Source organism: Benincasa hispida, unplaced genomic scaffold, assembly GCF_027475165.1.
Source record: "Benincasa hispida cultivar pf3 unplaced genomic scaffold, pf3_genome.v1.1 HicScf1258, whole genome shotgun sequence".
NCBI classification, from domain to species: Eukaryota; Viridiplantae; Streptophyta; class Magnoliopsida; order Cucurbitales; family Cucurbitaceae; genus Benincasa; species Benincasa hispida.
The window spans coordinates 1-17,561 of record NW_028325585.1 but is presented as its reverse complement, the minus strand read 5'-3'; the positions used below and the strand labels follow the sequence as shown (position 1 = coordinate 17,561).

Sequence of the window (17,561 nt, the reverse complement as noted above, 5' to 3'; positions counted from 1 at the left end):
ATATCAAATAAGCATAATTCACCTAACGTATCAAGTATATATACTTTCGATCTCAAGATTAGATGTTCGATTGACATCTACCTATTATAAGTAAAAAAAAAAGAGTATAACCTTGAAGAATAAAGCACAAGATCCAATAATATTAATATTTATCTTGATTTAAACAATATATATATATATATTGTATACTCGATTAAATTAGTGGGAAATTTTTTATTGAATTAGTTACGCCTTATAGGATAACAATTTCATTTTTTATTTTTAGTTTTTTGAAAATTAATCCTATTTTCTTTCATTTTTTTTACAATGATTTGCATCTTTTTTAAGTGCAAGAATTGAATTCTCAGTTAAATTCTAAAAACAAAGACAAGCTTTTGAAAACTAATTTTTCAGGTTTGGTTTGGTAACCATTTTATTTTTTGTTTTTGTTTTTGAAAATCAAGTCTATTTCATCCACATTTCTTATAATGATGTGCATCTTTCTTAAGTACAATGGTTAAATTCTTAGCCAATTTTTTTTAAAATAATAATAATAATAATTTTTTGAAAGCTACTTTTTTAGTTCTTAAAATTTGGCTTAGTTTTTTAAATCACTAATGAGAAGTAGATAACAAATGGAGAAATTTGGAGGTGGAAGTAGTGCCCATAGGCTTAATTTTAAAAAAGCAAAAAAAAAAAAAAAAGGTTATCAAACGGGATCTTAGTTTTCAAATTTTGACTTATTTTTTAAAATATTAGTAAAAATAAAAAACAAAACAATACCTTTAGAGATAAATTGAGTGTTTACCGGTTTAATTTTTAAATACTAAAAATAAAAAATTAAACAGTTACAAAATGAGGTCAGAATTAACTTTTATTTATTTATTTATTTTGATGTTGTTTCTCCTTACACATAAACAATCATCATAAGAAAGAAAAACTATTGCTGATGAAAAAATAAGTTTATCCACATATTTGTCAACAATATCTTTTGCCAATAGTACAAGCATTTAAAAAAAAAAAAAATTCTAGTATTATAAGAGTGTGATATTTTCTTTGTTTATCCTATAAATTTATAGAAAAAATATTAATATTTATTACATAGATTTCAAAGTGAATTTAAAACCTACTTTTAAATGATATGATATATATCCAATAAAAGATAATGATTTAATAACTTTAATTCTGACATATATATACACTATAAAATAGAACTATTAATGTAAAATAACCCAAAAGTTGTCTTAAAAAGTGGAATACTAATTTTTGAACTACTACAAATATTTTCATTATTATCCCTACCTAATCTTTAATTTTTATTATTTAAGTATTTATTTGAATAGACTTCATGCTTAAAAATGTTGTTGTCATACATTCTACGGAAAGAATTTGTGATGGGTGGCAATTTCAAAATGGATGTTTGCAAGCATAACTTCCATATTTGAGATTTTGCAAACGTAACAAAATCTTAAATTTTGAAAAATGGTTGATTTTTTTCTTCCAAAATTGTCCTCGTCATCTCAACACTTTACCGTCACTAGAAGAAATTCGGATTTTAATGTCGGTTGACAACCGACATTAAAGATAGTGTTATTAAAGCCCTTTAATGTCGGTTGCCTTTAATGTCGGTTTTAAACCGACATTAAAGGGCTTCAATAACACCAATAACACAGCCTTCAATTTCAGTTGCAGCCGACATTGAATGTCTTTAATGTCGGTTGACGGTCTTTAGTGATTAAAGCCTGTTGGTTGCAACCGACATTAAAGCTTGTTTTTTTTTAATTCTTAACCGACATTGAAGTCTGAATTTGTCCGTTTTATCAATTATTGTCCGTTTTTTAAAGTTCCCTTACCAAATCCATTTTTTCAGTAAAAAAAAGGTATAACATGACACATCATCATTGAACACTATGGCTATGACATATTATTCATGTATGAATTATAAACCTATTACATTTAATCCGCAAATTCTGCTATAGAATTATAATTTAAAAGGCGTACAATAATTCAGGCATTGAAAACACAAATTACAAGTAATACAAAGATTATGATTTTACAAACATTATGAGTTTATTGTCCCTCTCCACTTGGTAAGTATGGATCCCTTCATAATTCTTCATGAACAGACCCCCCAGCTTCAGCAGTGTCTGGTTAAAGGCATCTTTGTTTGAACGCTGTTGTTCAAAGGATCACAAACAATAAAGGTTTGGGCGTAAGCGTAACACATGCAACGGAAGATTGTATCCATTCAAATATATATATATATATATATATATATATAGAGAGAGAGAGAGAGAGAGAGAGAGAGAGAGATAAATGGATAAAATGTTTGAGACCTTACCCTTAGAAACTCTGCAGCTTTTGCCAGCTAACTATTGCTGCTCGAATGTACTTTGGTTTCCATGCCAAGAGAAAACAGAAGAGCCAGATTGCAGGACAAACACTCAGTAGAGTTCAGTGAGGTTGCAACCTAGATAATCATAAGTTGAGACGTTACCATAAGACTTGCAATGGCTCAAATTAGTACAGGCTTTCAGCATAAACATGAAACATGAACCAATGACAATGTTATAACATTATTTCTAGTCAGCTTGAATATGTATGCACATATATATTTCAAACCTCAAGAGGCAAGATTGAAAGGCATTTTAAAAAGCATAAATCACACTTAACATAGAAAGAAAATTATCAAAATCACTACTACGTACAACTTCAATTTGCACTGTTTTATTGTTGTGAATGGATGTTTGTGATATCCTAATAAGGGCAACAAAATCTTCCGTGTAAGTTTCATTAGCCAAAGCTTTATCTGCTATGAGTTTCTTGTAACTAGAGCTCAAGCCACCCTACACCATAATTCATTAAGAAAATGATGGTTATCTGTGTCTCTCAAGGACCCTCTCAGTTCCACATCAGAACCTTGTAAAAGAAACTACAATGTGATTCTAATCAAAAGAGATGAGTTAAGAAAGAAGCTTTATAAGACTACCACCTTGAGCTCCACAAAAAATTGAAAGAGGGCAATAAATTGGGGTGGCTCTTTGCCTTAAAATATACGACCCTGCCAAAAGAAAAAAGCATATGATAAGGAATTTTCCAAAGATAGAAGCTATTTATCACGTATACTTTATGTTTATGGTATCTAAACAGGCCTCCCTTTCAGCGAGTTAAACATTGTATTCATCAACCGTGTAGCTATCTTTTGATCTTCGTGAGGTTTGAAATAATAGAAAATGGTTTAACAACAATAAACACAATTATTCTTTAGGTATCCTTTTAGCTGACAAGGCCATCTGCACTCTAGAGATTAATAATATAATAATTCTGCTGGCATATATTGAAGTAGGGGTTGATTCAATGGTGAGAAGATGATGAAGGACTTGACACAATTAGATAGTGAATCCAGAGCTCCAAAGCACAAAGTCAAACGAGAAAATAAAGGAACATGGACAAACTTAACTCACCGCCTACTGAATCATCAAAATATTGTTCGAAATTTTCAGTTTCCATCTCGTTATCAATCGAAGGGTCCTTTGTAAGGGAGGCAGACCGCAAAGGCTCATAGTGGCACAATATTCTGAGAGTAGATATACAAACTCCCTTATCTGGGTGACGCAAATTATCTGCAAACACCTATACAACATCTTCAACCTTATCTGCTTGAAACTCTTCAGAATAGAATCTTTTGTTGACCCCTGGCCTACAATTAACACGGTTAAGGGAATACTACATGTTTCCAACAACCAAGGTTGGAGATGAAATAATGATTAGATGGTAGAAAAAATTGTCTAGAATGCAAAATTTCCAACTTACCCATAAATAAAATCCAAATAATTAGCTACAGCTACCAAGACTTGTGAACATGAGCTATATCTTTTGGCAAGGTACATAAGTCTGTTTAATTCTTCAAGCCCAGCCTTCTCACTAGAGAGCAACTTAAGGTAAGAACCTATGGTGGCACCAATTATGCTTTCCAAATTTTCTTTAGGGACGCCAAATATGTCACCTAAAAGAGCATGAATAAATTCAACTGTAATTCTTAAAGAGAAAACTAAAACCGAGCACCTAAAAGTGGTAGTAGCCTCAACTAAAGCAATAAAGATAACCATAGCCATATCTTACATATCTAGTCTGGGTATGCATGTGCAAAAACAAACAAAATATCAAAACCATATTCAACTAGAAGAAGCACCTTTCCACTTGTTGTATAAGAGCAATATGTACTTATTATGATAATCTTATACACCCATCTAATCAATATCACTGTCATAAAGAAAATAAGATAAAATAAACCACTCTCATATTAGATGATTAAACTTTACCTTCAACAGTACAAAGCCAATCAAATGCATCAATCAAGTCCACTAGTAAGGATGAATTGGCTTGAAATTTAACAATATATGGACAACAACGAATAACACCCCATAAAATAGCCAATTTAGATTTATTAATATCAATCGTGGATGAACTGTGTTGCACAAAATCAGTGATCTCTTTAATCCAATGGCCAAGGATTTTAAGGATAAAATTATTAATCCTTGGAACTTCCTCTTTGGATGTACATAACACTTCTATTGATAATCTCTCACAGAAGGAAAGCAGAAGATAAATAACTTCTGCAGTACACAGTAAAAACACATCCAAATGAGATACACCAAATCACAGAAAAAATTACCTTCTTAAGTGTCTCCTTAATTGCTTCATCACTCAGCTTCTCACTCCTACCTTTCTTAAGGATGTTATCACAAAAGGTAGCAAGTAATTATGCACTAGAACTTCAAGTAATTCAACAAATGTATCATATACAAAAAAACCATTAATCAAATCGAATTTCAAAGGCCATAGACACATAAAAAGGCCAAAATCTAGGAGCAGAGAGACATATTGGAGTGAAACCATAGCTGGCTTTCTTTGAGACATTTACACAAACAGTTGAGAGGTGTAAACATAAGAACAAAAATTTCATGCCAAAACACATAAAGTAATAACATGCCTCCAACATTGAGACATTTTCTTTACAAGTTCATAAGGTTCTCAACTCCCTTCTCACAAAATCTCACCAATGCATGATTTATACCATATAATCCTAAACCATATCTCATGTCAAAACACATAAAGTAACAACATGCCTCCAACATAATCATATGCACAACCAAACATTCTCAACAAGTCAACAAAGTCATATGCACCATATCACTTAATAACTCATTCACACGTAAGCTATTACACTACTACATGACATCACAACATGCTATTATTTAGCCAAAACACATGATTCAAGATGATCAATATGAAAAAACAGAGCCATATTCCTTCTCATTCTCTGTGGAATTTCTTGAATCTTCTTCCCTGCAAATGGGTCATTCGTCATCGAGATCATGGGTTTTGAGTATCCAACTCTAAAGAAAACAGAACAGTGGACAAACAGAAGCTTTGTTGCATCAATGGTGGCTGCCATTTCTAGAGCAACAACTTCAATCCCCAAAACTTCAACAACCCAACAACGCAATGACCAGCAACAACAAGATCACCTCAGAAACAACCAAGCCAGACCTCCATTGTTACCCTCTAAGAGAGATAATAAGGTTCTTCAAAGAAAACCTAGAGGCAGACAGGTTCCTTCCAGGTACATGTCTCCTTCGCCTTCGCCTTCTACTTCTACTTCGTCAACTACTTCGTCCTCGGCTTCTTCTCGACGATTTCCCTCTCCATTGCTCTCTAGTCCACTAATTTAACCCCTGCTTCGACTCCATTGTCTTCCTCTGGTCCTAAACGGTCTCAATCGGTGGACCGAAAAAGACCAGCGACACCCTGGTCGATTACTCCGGTTCTTGATTCGAGACACGACAATGCGACTGAGAGTTCCGCGGCTTTCACAGCTTTCACAGACTGTACACCTGAAGAACAAACAAAAAATAGAGCCATATTAATGGTGTCAGATTCTTGCATTGCCGATAACGAGTAAATCACTCTAATAACTGAAGAACGATTGACGGACGGCGAGCGAAGAAAGCTGAAGAACGAGGGAGGTGCAGTGGCTGGTCATGGGAGGGATGAGGTAGCTGATAGGGAAAATAGGATTTAGAAAAGAAAATTGGGGGGGGGGGGGGGAGTGAAACGGGAAATGAAAAAAAATGGGGGGAGAATGAGTTTTTTTTTTTTAAAAACAAAAAAAAAAGTGGATCTTTAATGTTGGTTTTAAACCGATATTAAAGATCCGCTTTTTTTAAAAAATAAAACCGACATTATACATCCGGTTTCACTTTTTCCAACCGACATTAAAGCCCAAAATTCTTGTAGTGCGTATTTCTTCCATTCACAAGTCACCTTGTCTTCAGTTGGATGAAAGATTGTTTTCTTCATTCTCTTTTCTCTCCTATTTACACTTTTCCCTTTTTTTTCTAAAACTCTCATCTCATCATTTTTTTTCTTTTACTTTCTTACCCCTTTCTTTTTAGGACTAAATTTGAAGTTTTGTTGTCCAACTTTTAAATTTGTAACCATTTTATTCTTAGACTTTCTAAAGTGTCTAAATATCAACTTTTTAGTTGATTAGTATACTTAAATATTAACTTTTTAGGGGTTATTTAAGCCTTAGATTAGAGTGGGATAGAGTGGGCTATCATGTTTGAGCTCCAACTATTATACCCAAAATTAACAATAGTATTTACTATTTCCTAACCTACGATTTCTACAGTGTTCACTATTTGCAACTTTTTGGTTTCGTCTCTCTTGTCTCTTGGCTCATCTCTTCTGTCGCTCTTTCTTTTCCATCGAATGTAGTAATCAGACCGTGTCTCATCTCTTCCATTTTCTTCGATTTCACTCCTCATATCTGCCTTTTCTCTCTATCTTCTCTCTCGATTCCACTCCTCATATATGGTTTTCGCCTCTTTCATCTTCGTCAATACCACTCGTTAGATTTGGTTTCGCATCTCTTCATCTCCGTCGATTCCATCTTTGTTGAAACCAGATTTGGATCCTTAAAGCTCGTAATTTTATTTTGTCTGACCATTCATAGATCTAGATCTACGTTTATGGTGGTACTCCTCTTGCATACTTTTCTCTAGATCTGATTGGGGTTTTATCTGACTTCCTCTCTATTTCCAAACGCATCCATTCCTTCTTCCCCTTGCCGCTCCAAACGAAGGATTTCCTTTGCCACTTCGTTCGATTTTCTCATTCTATCATTTCATTCTGATGTTTAATTTGTTTAGTTGAGGGACGATTCTGCTTGGTAAGGGTGGAGATTTTCATTTGGAGAGTGGTAGGGGCTGAAGGATCCATTGTGTAGCTTGGTAGGGGGGAAAAGGTCTAAGATAATTTTCTTTCTCTTCCCCAGCCGATGATAAGGTCCTTTTTTCTTTCCAATTTTAGCTCAAAAGTTTCAATAGCTTTGATTTAATTCTATGTTTTCGATTGTAAATTTTGTAAATTTTGGTCACTATTTATCCTTATTGGGCTCCGATGGATGATTTTATGTTCATTGTTTGTCCATTTTGGTCTCTGTTTGTCCATTATTTGTCCATTTTGTAAATTTTGGTCTCTAATAATCCATGTACTAAGGTACCTCCCAAAATAAATTGCATCCTAATATAATGTACTTTTTTTTGTCCATGTTAACTAAGGTACCTCCCAAATGACCAAAATAGATAGCTTTTAACATAAATTAAAATCCAATTAATTTTGTATAAATTGGTGGAATATATAGTTTTAATTATATTTTCAAAAATATGATTATCTCATATACAAAACATAGATTAAAATAATCACCACCTCAAACACAGACTACTATAAATCAGACTGTAATAATCTGCATCCCAAATACATACTATAATAACACACAGTTTATTATAACCCACAGATTATAATAACCTACTCTGTGCCCCAAATGCCCCCTTGATCTTCTTTTAGTATGTATTCTCAATTTTTTTAATGTTCTTTCTTCTCTCTTGAACATCATTACGTATTTTTTGTGATTTTATTCGCATGTTAGTTTTTTTTTAAAATCTATTTTTGTCATATATTGTATTTAATTTTTGTTCAATTTTCTTTTTATATCTTTTTTTATTATAAGGGATCCTTGTGTTTCGTTTTAATGTTCTTTTTTTCCCATTTAGTGGTTTTTGTAACTTACGTTTTGACGAATTTATTTTCTAGTTTTGAATCAGATTTTAATGATATGTCAGATGTAAAATTCATCTACCAAATCTATAGTAGATTAGTTATATATCAATCATATAATTCATATACCAAATTTGTATCAATTGTATAAATTGATGTGTTAAGATGGCAACCACTGATAAACCAAAAATTAATATAACTATAAAAGAGATACACTGATATATCAGTAAAACTTGTCAACAAAATTGGTTAAATTTGATATACTTAATATTTAGTATACCAGTTCTACAACTAATATATATTGATATACCTAATATTTTATATATTAATTTTGCTGATTTTATCATTTGATATTGGCCAATAATTGATTTGCAAAGTTTCAAAGCTTTGTTTTATAATTATTGCTAACTAGTTTTTTTTTTTTTAATGGAAAAACTCATATGTTGTCTAGAAATATTGTATTGCTTAATTTACCTGATATAAAATATATCAAACATCTATCAATATATCAGTAGTATATCAATGATATATTAGATATCAATCCAAATTGTACTTGGTAAAGACATGATTCAACTACCATAGGACTTTTTGGGCTTTTCCAAATTAGTAGTTGGACTGAGTTTGATAAAAACCCCGTTACTGGAATTGATTTTATGTGAAAGTTTGTACAAACATATCTCATACAAACATAACTCAATTATTAGGTCGTGAAGTTTCACATTTACAATTCCGATCATAACTATATGCAAACAGATGCACCACTTCTCTCAGTCGACATCTCAACTCGAGGGGAATCGAACCTCAAACCTCGAGATTGATAGTACAAGCACTATCCAGTTGAACTACGCTTATGTTGGCTAAGGAAAAATAATTCAATGTTGAATATTTCACATAAATAATGTGAAATAAAAACTTTTCAAATAGCCAACTTCTAAAGATGACTTTTTCATTTTTCATTTTTTTAATGAAAGGTGTGCTTGTAGCTATACATCTCAACAATTAGTCTTGGCCACACCTATATGTAAAACAAACAAACCAAATCCTCTCAAGAGAAATCTCAATTTAAGTAGTTACATCTTGTCGGTATCAATTATTTTATGTGACTTAAGAAGTACTATATATATTATGAGTTAGAAACTAGAATAGGATCGAATTCCCATTTAAAAATGTAAATCATAGTAAAATATTTTATCTCATTCTAATTTAGATATAATAAAAATTCAAATAGTTTGACTATCTTTTAGGATTTATTTGGAATGATCTTTTGAAGACTATCTTTTTTTGAAAGAACACATATCATTTCAAATAAGCCCTTGCTAAGTTTCAAAGATGTCGTATCCTCGGAACCTTTTTACTCCTCTTGTTGGGCACTAAATTAGAAGAAAAAAGTTCAAATATTATTTTGGTTTATGTACTTTGAGTTTATTGAATTATATAATTTGTAATTATCAATTTTAGTATTTGTAACTTTAATTATATGAATTTGGTCAATATAAGAATAGTCCTCAATGTCAAACCGAGCATAGTTCAATTTGTAGGGGTGAGCATGGTAGATTGAAAAATCAAGTCGACCGATTGAACTGAAGTCGGTCGATCGGAGAAGGAGAGGAGTCGATCAGTATTGGTTTGATAAAAATTCAAAAAAAATTAAGGATAAACTAACCGATTGTCGAGGTTGGTTTGAACATTTACTAAACCTACCATAGTCGGTTCGGTGACAATTTGATTGAAAAATTGATTCCAACCGACCAATACTTACTCCTACTCAATTGGCATTCAAGTGTGTTAAATACCACAAGGTACGTGATTCGAATTCCCTACTCCAATTGTACTTAAAAGAAATATTCCTCGGTGGTGGTTTATTTGTTGACTTCAAAAAACCCCCGAACATAAGAAATGATCCTTTTTTAAATTTCTAGGAGTGGGGAAATTTGTACGGATGACCCATTTTTTGGGTTCAAAATGTCAAATGATCAATTTTTTAAAAAATAATGTCAATTGACCCTCTACTGACATCATCGCCATACCAAATTACGTAAATTGCCCTCACAATTGCCTCACGAGGTAAGTCTTGCTCTCGTCTGATTAGACATTCTCGCTTAAAATTCCTTGGTTTGATGTGATTGCTCGTTAGTGTACGAATGAATTTACAATTTTCACAACTAAAGCCTCAAATTTAAATTCTAAACTTCATTTCAATGGTGATTACTTCTCTGGTTTTCGACGATGTTTTGTTGAACGGAGATTTTTCGAACGGGGATTTCCAAGATGAGGCTTTTTCAGAATGGAACAGATTTTTCAGAAAGGTGTTTCATTATTTTGAGTATGTTTAATTATTTTTACTGTGTTATTTCTGGAAATGTAGCATTACAAAATTTTGTATTGGGAGAAAGAGAGCGAGAGATAGAACAAGAGTGAGAAAGAGTAATAGTAAGAGAGAGAGCGAGAGTACACTTCAATTGCTTGTATAACTTAATGAAAAATGTTCTCTTGCTTTGTAGGATGACAGAAAAGTGCGATATGAAGGTGATTGGGATGAGAATGAGAGTTCATATATTAAGGGAGGTATGGAGAACTTAAATATCACATTTACAGGGTTACAAATGTCAGTTTTTCAGAGTTTGATCTTATACTGAGAGTTAACTATAAGCTTGAATATGAAGCCCCTCCACAATACATAAGGAATGATGATGATGTTCGCTTTCTTCTTTTCCGAGAAGAGCTTAGTAGTCTTCAGTTATGTGTAACGTTGAAATCGAATCAGGACGAAAATATTAGAATGGGTACGACTTTGGACAGACAATACGAGGAACTATATCAGTTTCGTCGGGAAAAGGTTGATATTCCATTGTCGACCAACATTGTACCATCAACATTATCACTAGACAATGACCACACCAATCTAGCAATATTGAATTCAGAATTGGGCAGTACTTCAGTTGTTGGTAATGAAAGATCATCTAGACTTGACTATATGAATTGTTGGTAATGAAAGAACGCTTGTGGAAATCCACACAAATAGTATTTCACGACGTAATTTTTATTTCCTTTCATCTTCGTCTTGTATAGACTACTCTTATCATTCAATGCAGTTTTTAGGGCATCAAATGTCCTCCCCCAAATAATGGTACCCTAGTCTAGACTATTGTAGTACTCTATGTTTTGAACATCCTTAAAACGTTTAAGGTCCACTACACTTTTCTGTTTGTTCTTTCCCATAATTGCAACCTCAGTATAGTAGACTAACGTGATCTTCACAGCATCCTCATCATTTTCAAACTCCAACTCGTATTTTTCTTCTAGTAGACGAACATGTAAGGTGTCCTTCATCACTCGATTACCAAAATACTTGATTGCAAGTTCATACGAGGACGGCTCATTTTGATCTAAAATCGCGTAGGGGATCGCCACAAACCAATCATCACAAAAAATCATCATTAAAAAAAGTGATGACCTTTCTACAAACAGAGAATGAGATTGCGTCAGATCTCGTCCTCTTCACTTCTCTCAACAACATATGATGGAGAATTGGGTTGTTAAACACCATGTCAACATCTACAAATCACCAAAAAACTGTTCTCTTAAACATCTCTAACTACCTTGGGGAAAGCTTTTCCTTCACAGTCTTGTTCGCATTAGCAATGTGGGCCAAACTCGTTACTTGACCGGAAAATCGGTTGACTACAGGTATTTTGAAACGTGTTGACATCTTAAATCACTCATGCTTGAAATAAAGATTCAATCAGTAAACTCCTTCAAAGAAAAAAAAAATTATAAAAAACATTTTGTTTAAGTCTTGCTGGTTTCGCTCTCGCTGGTATCGCTTTCGCTGGTATCGCTCCTCTGGTGTCGCTCTCTCTTATCTTGCTCACATTCTCTCTTTTTACTCGTCTTCAACCACAAAACACATCGAAAACCAACAAAAAAAAACCATAGGTTCACAGTATTTCTAAAACCCAAAACGACCCACCCTTTCTGGTGTCGCTCTCCCTAGTATTGCTCTCGTCGATTTCACTCTCACTTATCTCACTCACAAACTCTTTTTACTCGTCTTCAACCACAGAACACATCGAAAAAAAAAAAAAAAAACAAAACCATAGGTTCATAGTATTTCTAAACCCAGAACGACCCACAAAGCTCCATTACCGATCAATTTAAGACATGTTTAGGCACAAATTGAAAGATTTGTCGATTTGTCGATGACAATGGAATCGTTTGCAAGTCCAAATGATGGATTCTAAAGAGCTTTTAGTTTATGAGTGATACGAAGACGTTACGCTTAGAAAATTTGAATGAAGAGTTTTTAGTTTTGGTTGATTTTAGTAAAAGGTTAAGAAGACGAAAAGATAAGGGTAATTTACGTAATTTATTATAACGATGATGTAAAAAGATCAATTGACATTATTTTGTAAAAATGCGTCATTTAACATTTTTGACCCAATTTCACGGGAGAGTGCGCTTGCAAGAATCACTCGTGCCATTGAAAAGTGCTTATAGAAAAATGAGTTGAATGCAATCTCACTGGAAAATGGGAACTGATTTCTGAAGGAACTCAACTAGCCGATTAAGCCATGGCTTCAACAACATCAACTGTAGAATCAAGTGATTTGGATGTTTCTCAGTTCCGTCATACGCCTTTCTACTGGTAATCAATCGAACATCCTTTTAGTTTATCCTCTCCCATTGCCTTAACAATCCTTCCTGTGAAAATTTTTTGTTCTTAAACATGGTTTTTTGGAAAATCTTCATCAGATTTTTTCCCAAAAAAAAAAAAAAAAACACGATATGCTGCCAAAATTTCCAATATCCCAAATGACCCAAGGAAAAAGATGTAATGAAGAAGACGATACTAAAATTTCCTGCCAATTTATTCTTCTGATACCCTTTTTATAGTGTAATTCTTATGGAACTTTGGACGAAATTACTTTAGTTGGGAGCAGACTTGCAATATTTGAATTGTATATGTTTTGGTACCAACTTTGTGTCGGAAGATGACGATATAAATTGAGCTCTTCCATTTGATAATCATTGTGGAATCATTTTGTTTCACACTGTAACCTTAGGGAGGAGACCTGCGTTCCCTGGTGGTATCTTTAAAAAAATATATATTTGAATTGTATAGGGTATATTTTTCAAATGTGAAGTTTCATACTTGTAATACAGCCTTGAATTGGACCAGATAATGCCAATTCAAACGACGAAAAGGAAGAGTTTAAAAGTATTTTGTATTTTCAATTTTGCAGTGAGGAGAATGTATATTTTTTATGCAAGAAATTATGTACAAACAGAATGGGTGATGCACGGGAAGCTGATCTTTTTGTTGTTTTCATTTCTAATGAGAAGAAGCAGGCACGTATGTTGTTGTTTCTCTGGTAATTTGGCAATTTCTGAGGATTAAAACTTCTGCTAAATGACTCTCTGTCATTCTTGTTACTATTCAAAGTATAATTTTTGGCCATTGATAGCCTTAGGTTCAATAATGATGCCATGATTCTAGAGAAATTGTATTCATGCTCTTTGTTAGAAAGAAATAGGAAAACTGTTTAGAATGGTAGAAGATGGGGGAAAACTAAGAAGTACATATACGGACACGAGACACGGACACAACATGACACAGACACGGCGACACGTCATTTTTTTAAAAATTTAGGACACGACACGACAAGGACACGTTTATTAAAATATACATTTTTATACCAGAAGAAAATTTAAAGTAAATGGATCGATGCATTTATATGCTGAAAAAATTAGTTTGATGTATTTCACGCTCAATTTTTTTTTCTTTTTCATATATGTGTTATTTTAGTCTACTAAACAGGTGTTCTATGCATGTCTAACATATTTGTTGCACTAACAAATGTCCGATACGTGTCCAACAAGTGTCGAAGTGTACAAGTCTTTGACACATGTTGGGCACGGTCATGCCAGCCAAACCAAAGTGCCTATGCTTCTTAGGTGGAAAATATTTGACACCTCATAATTTTTCTTGCTACCTGTTGGAGATCCCCTTCAAATTTTGTAATTACACAATCTCTTAAGTAGCTGCCACTTTGGATGGGATTTTTTTACCTTTTGGCCAAGGGGTTTCTGAACGACTTCTCTTGTTTCTCTTTTCATTTCTTTCTAACCATGGAATTTTCTTTTTGTTTCTTATTTCAAAAAACATGTTTGCTCTGCAAACAAGATTATTTTTAAGCCTGGTACACTCATGTTGTTCAGGTCATCAGATACAATCTTGTTAAATTCATCTTTCCTTGAGTGAAATCAAGATTAAAAGTTTAACCCCCCCACCCCCTAAAACAAATTTGTTTAGATTCCCCTTTGGCATCAGAAAACCAGCAAAAGAGCAGATGGTCTTGTTCTGTGGGATTACCATGTCATTTGCGTTCAGGTAAGATGGTCTATCCTACTTTAACAATTGTTGTTTGAGTCATAATCACTTGAGTTGCATTAGAACTTTATTTTGATCTTTGCTGCAAGATTTTCTTGTTTTTTTTTTTCACTTTTTGAGATGTTGAGTTCATTTCAATTGACAGAGAAAGAAAGAAGGTGAATTTCCTTTTTTAGTGTGGGATTTAGACTCAACTCTCCCTTTACCTCTCCCTCTGGGCAGCTATGTGTCACAAGCTATCAGGCCATCATTTCAAATCTCCCCTGAGTTTCAAAGGTAGAGCCTGTCAGTTAAAAATCATTTTTTTTTCTAATGTATATGTTCACAATTATCAGGTCATTGCATTTTAATGGTCAAAAAACTTTTGGGACTAAGTGTTCTTAAAAGTGACGAGATACAAATTTCTCACTTTTCGAGTACCATCATGGGCACCATTGGTAAGCACGAGTGCACTGTTAGAAACTTTGAAAGACATTAGAAGCTGAGCCAAGGAGCACCACATCAAGTGAAGTCTTGAACGGGAGAGTTCCTAGGAGATTTGATGAGTATATACTTCGAAAAAAATTATTTTATCTTTTATGTGTGTCCTATCTATGTCCTTTGTTTTTCCAATAAAAACAAAGTGTCATGGCGTTTGTGTCTATACTTCTCACTATAAGCACAAGTATTTTATGGCATGTTTGGGAGTGATTCTAAAATATATAAAAGCACTTTTAGTGTTTTTAAAATCACTTCAAAAATGCTTTTAATCATTCAAAATCAATTTTAACCGTTTGAAAAATGCATTTGGAAGTGTAAAATTAAGTATTGAATTGATTTTGAGTGATTAAATACGTATTTTGGAGTAATTTTATTTAAACTTGACAAAAGTGACTTTAACAATTTCAAATGCACTCCCAAACATGCAATTAATATTTATGTTGGTTTTTGTTGACTAATTGGGTTAGCTATGTGTTATTCCTGTCCATCCTGATTCAATTTTAATTTTGACATAACACAATATTGTTCTCCTTCTACTTAAAACTGTTTGTAAAAGTCTCTTTCTGTCAAGAATTAGAAATAGTCTTGCATTGATCTTGTTGTATGTTAGGAAAGGTTTCTCAATATAGAAGACGGTCCTTTCTCTGTGAAGTGCAATTCAAGCTTAAAATGCTGATACTGTTCGTCAAAATTTTAATCAAAAGGTGCTATTTCTGGGGACAGGCTTTTCAGAATCATCCATGCTCCAATACTTTTTCGTCATTTTGCATCTGATAGAAGGCACATGAAAGATTCCAATGGAAATTGGATGGCTAAACCCCCTGACTATGAAGCCATTGTTGCTGAAGGTAAATATCAGCTTCTAATGAGTAATCAATTTAACCTGATCTGCTTAGCCTATCATGTTTCCCACTCCTTAGGAAATAGTCTTCTTGGTGTCTCACATACCGTGCTCGTGTACACCATTGATGCATTGTTTGTTCTAGTGATATCCTGTTTGTGATTGCTTCTGAAAAAAATGAGCGAAAAACTGCATTGAAAAATGTAGAACTCTTAATTGTTCGTCAATGATTCTAAAAAATGACATGCTGACTTTAAAGACCATGGATGCATGCTTTGCTTTGTCATGGCCTGCTTGGTGATGAAGTATGGGGGAAGCTCATGCTTTCTACATTTAAGACTTTAAATTACAATGTCCAAGTTGTTTAATATGTCTTTATTTAACCTTTGTTAATAGGGTGGTTGTTTGAAGTAAATGACCACATTTATTTTTTCCACCATGTGATTCTAATAGGAATGATATTCGGGTGTTAGAAGGATATTGGGGGCATATTAGTAATTAGTTAGCAGAGTTGGCTATGGAATTTGGTTATAAATAGACATAAGGAGAATAGGGAAGATAAGTAATATTCTGGTGATTGAATTTGGGCTCGAGGGTTATATTAAGATTGGGAGGGTCTAAGTACCTCAAAAACTTGGTTTATCTAGTAATTATGTTATCATGTATCTTTCAATGTATTTGGGTTCTATTAGATTCTCGTTGCTTAGACTTGATGTTAGAATCCATATTTAGAATTCCCTAGATCATGAGAACATTGAAACGAAACATGAAGATTAGTGGGTGTATGTTAATCCATACAAGTTTGAGATGTTTCACCAACCAAAATGAATAAGCTAGATGGAATAAGAATGGATTTGCTCTTTCTTGATATATTTTGTCAAGAATTCATCATCGAAAGGATAACTTGGAAAGATTTGCTCGTGGTGAAGACTAAAGAGTCTCCAAATGACCAAGCACAAACTCTCGTTAATTTCTCTTCTATTTGTCTTAAGTGAATCAAATTTGAAACCTTACGATACTATTGATTTACATGTTGATTGTGGCCATGTTGGTGAAGACTAAAGAGTCTTGGAGAAATCTTGGAAGAATCTTGGAGCTGAAGTTTTGTTAATAATTTAAAATGAGCGATAAGTTCCCCTTAACTAGGCCCAAAGAAAAAGGGCTTGTACACACCCAATTAACTAACTAACCTAACCTCCTTTAAATAGACCCAAAGGAGAAGGATTTTGTCACACCTATTCTAAAATTAAAACCGAACTTAAAAAGAGAATACAATCTGTCATTTTATAAAAATACCCAATATACCATTTTTTACAAGAAATGCCCAAAATACCCTTAATATCCCTACATCAACTCGCCCCCCTTAGAACTAAACTCATCCTTAAGTTTTAAGTTGAAAGTTTGAACTCGTTCGGAGCTTGATAAGGGAAGATGTCCACAACATTGAAAGTATTGTGTATGGTGAATGAAGTTGGGAGGGTCGATCTTGTAAGCATTATCACTGAATTTCTCAAGGATAGCAAATGGTCTGAACTTTTTGCACTAAGTTTGTTGTAGGCTCCTTTTGGCAAGCGATCCTTTTGAAGATATATCATTACATGATCTCTCTGCATGAATGAAACATGCCTTTTGTGAATATCCACTTTAGCTTTGTATGTAGAGGTTGCTTTCTCTAGGTGATCAATGACTTACGAGTGTAGCTCCTGAATACATTCAGCAAGTTGTTCAACTTCTTCACTAATATCT

The 17,561-nt window shown here is 33.4% G+C and overlaps 1 protein-coding gene across 2 annotated transcripts; it reads left to right on the top strand.

Moving 5' to 3' along the window:
* The first annotated feature begins 12,538 nt into the window (after positions 1 to 12,538).
* LOC150031378 (protein N-terminal glutamine amidohydrolase-like) lies at positions 12,539 to 17,553 on the top strand. 2 transcript variants are annotated; one of them, XM_090309060.1, is made up of 5 exons: positions 12,539 to 12,748; positions 13,347 to 13,452; positions 14,417 to 14,494; positions 14,640 to 14,770; positions 15,698 to 17,553. In XM_090309060.1, the coding sequence occupies exons 1-5, from the start codon at positions 12,675 to 12,677 to the stop codon at positions 15,975 to 15,977; spliced, it is 669 nt and encodes a 222-aa protein (XP_090165186.1). In that variant the 5' UTR covers positions 12,539 to 12,674; the 3' UTR covers positions 15,978 to 17,553. The 2 variants fall into 2 exon arrangements, with proteins under 2 accessions (XP_090165186.1, XP_090165187.1); XM_090309061.1 differs by having other exon boundaries at positions 12,558 to 12,748; positions 13,347 to 13,456.
* Positions 17,554 to 17,561: the final 8 nt, after the last annotated feature.

What these genes read in the sequence shown, in the direction of transcription:
- LOC150031378 (XM_090309060.1), top strand. Translation starts at nt 12,675, where the DNA reads ATGGCTTCAACAACATCAACTGTAGAATCAAGTGATTTGGATGTTTCT. An exon ending in TTTCTAATGAGAAGAAGCAG is followed by an intron (nt 13,453 to 14,416) that starts GCACGTATGTTG and finishes AAATTTGTTTAG; the next exon opens with ATTCCCCTTTGGCATCAGAA. An exon ending in ATCTCCCCTGAGTTTCAAAG is followed by an intron (nt 14,771 to 15,697) that starts GTAGAGCCTGTC and finishes TTCTGGGGACAG; the next exon opens with GCTTTTCAGAATCATCCATG.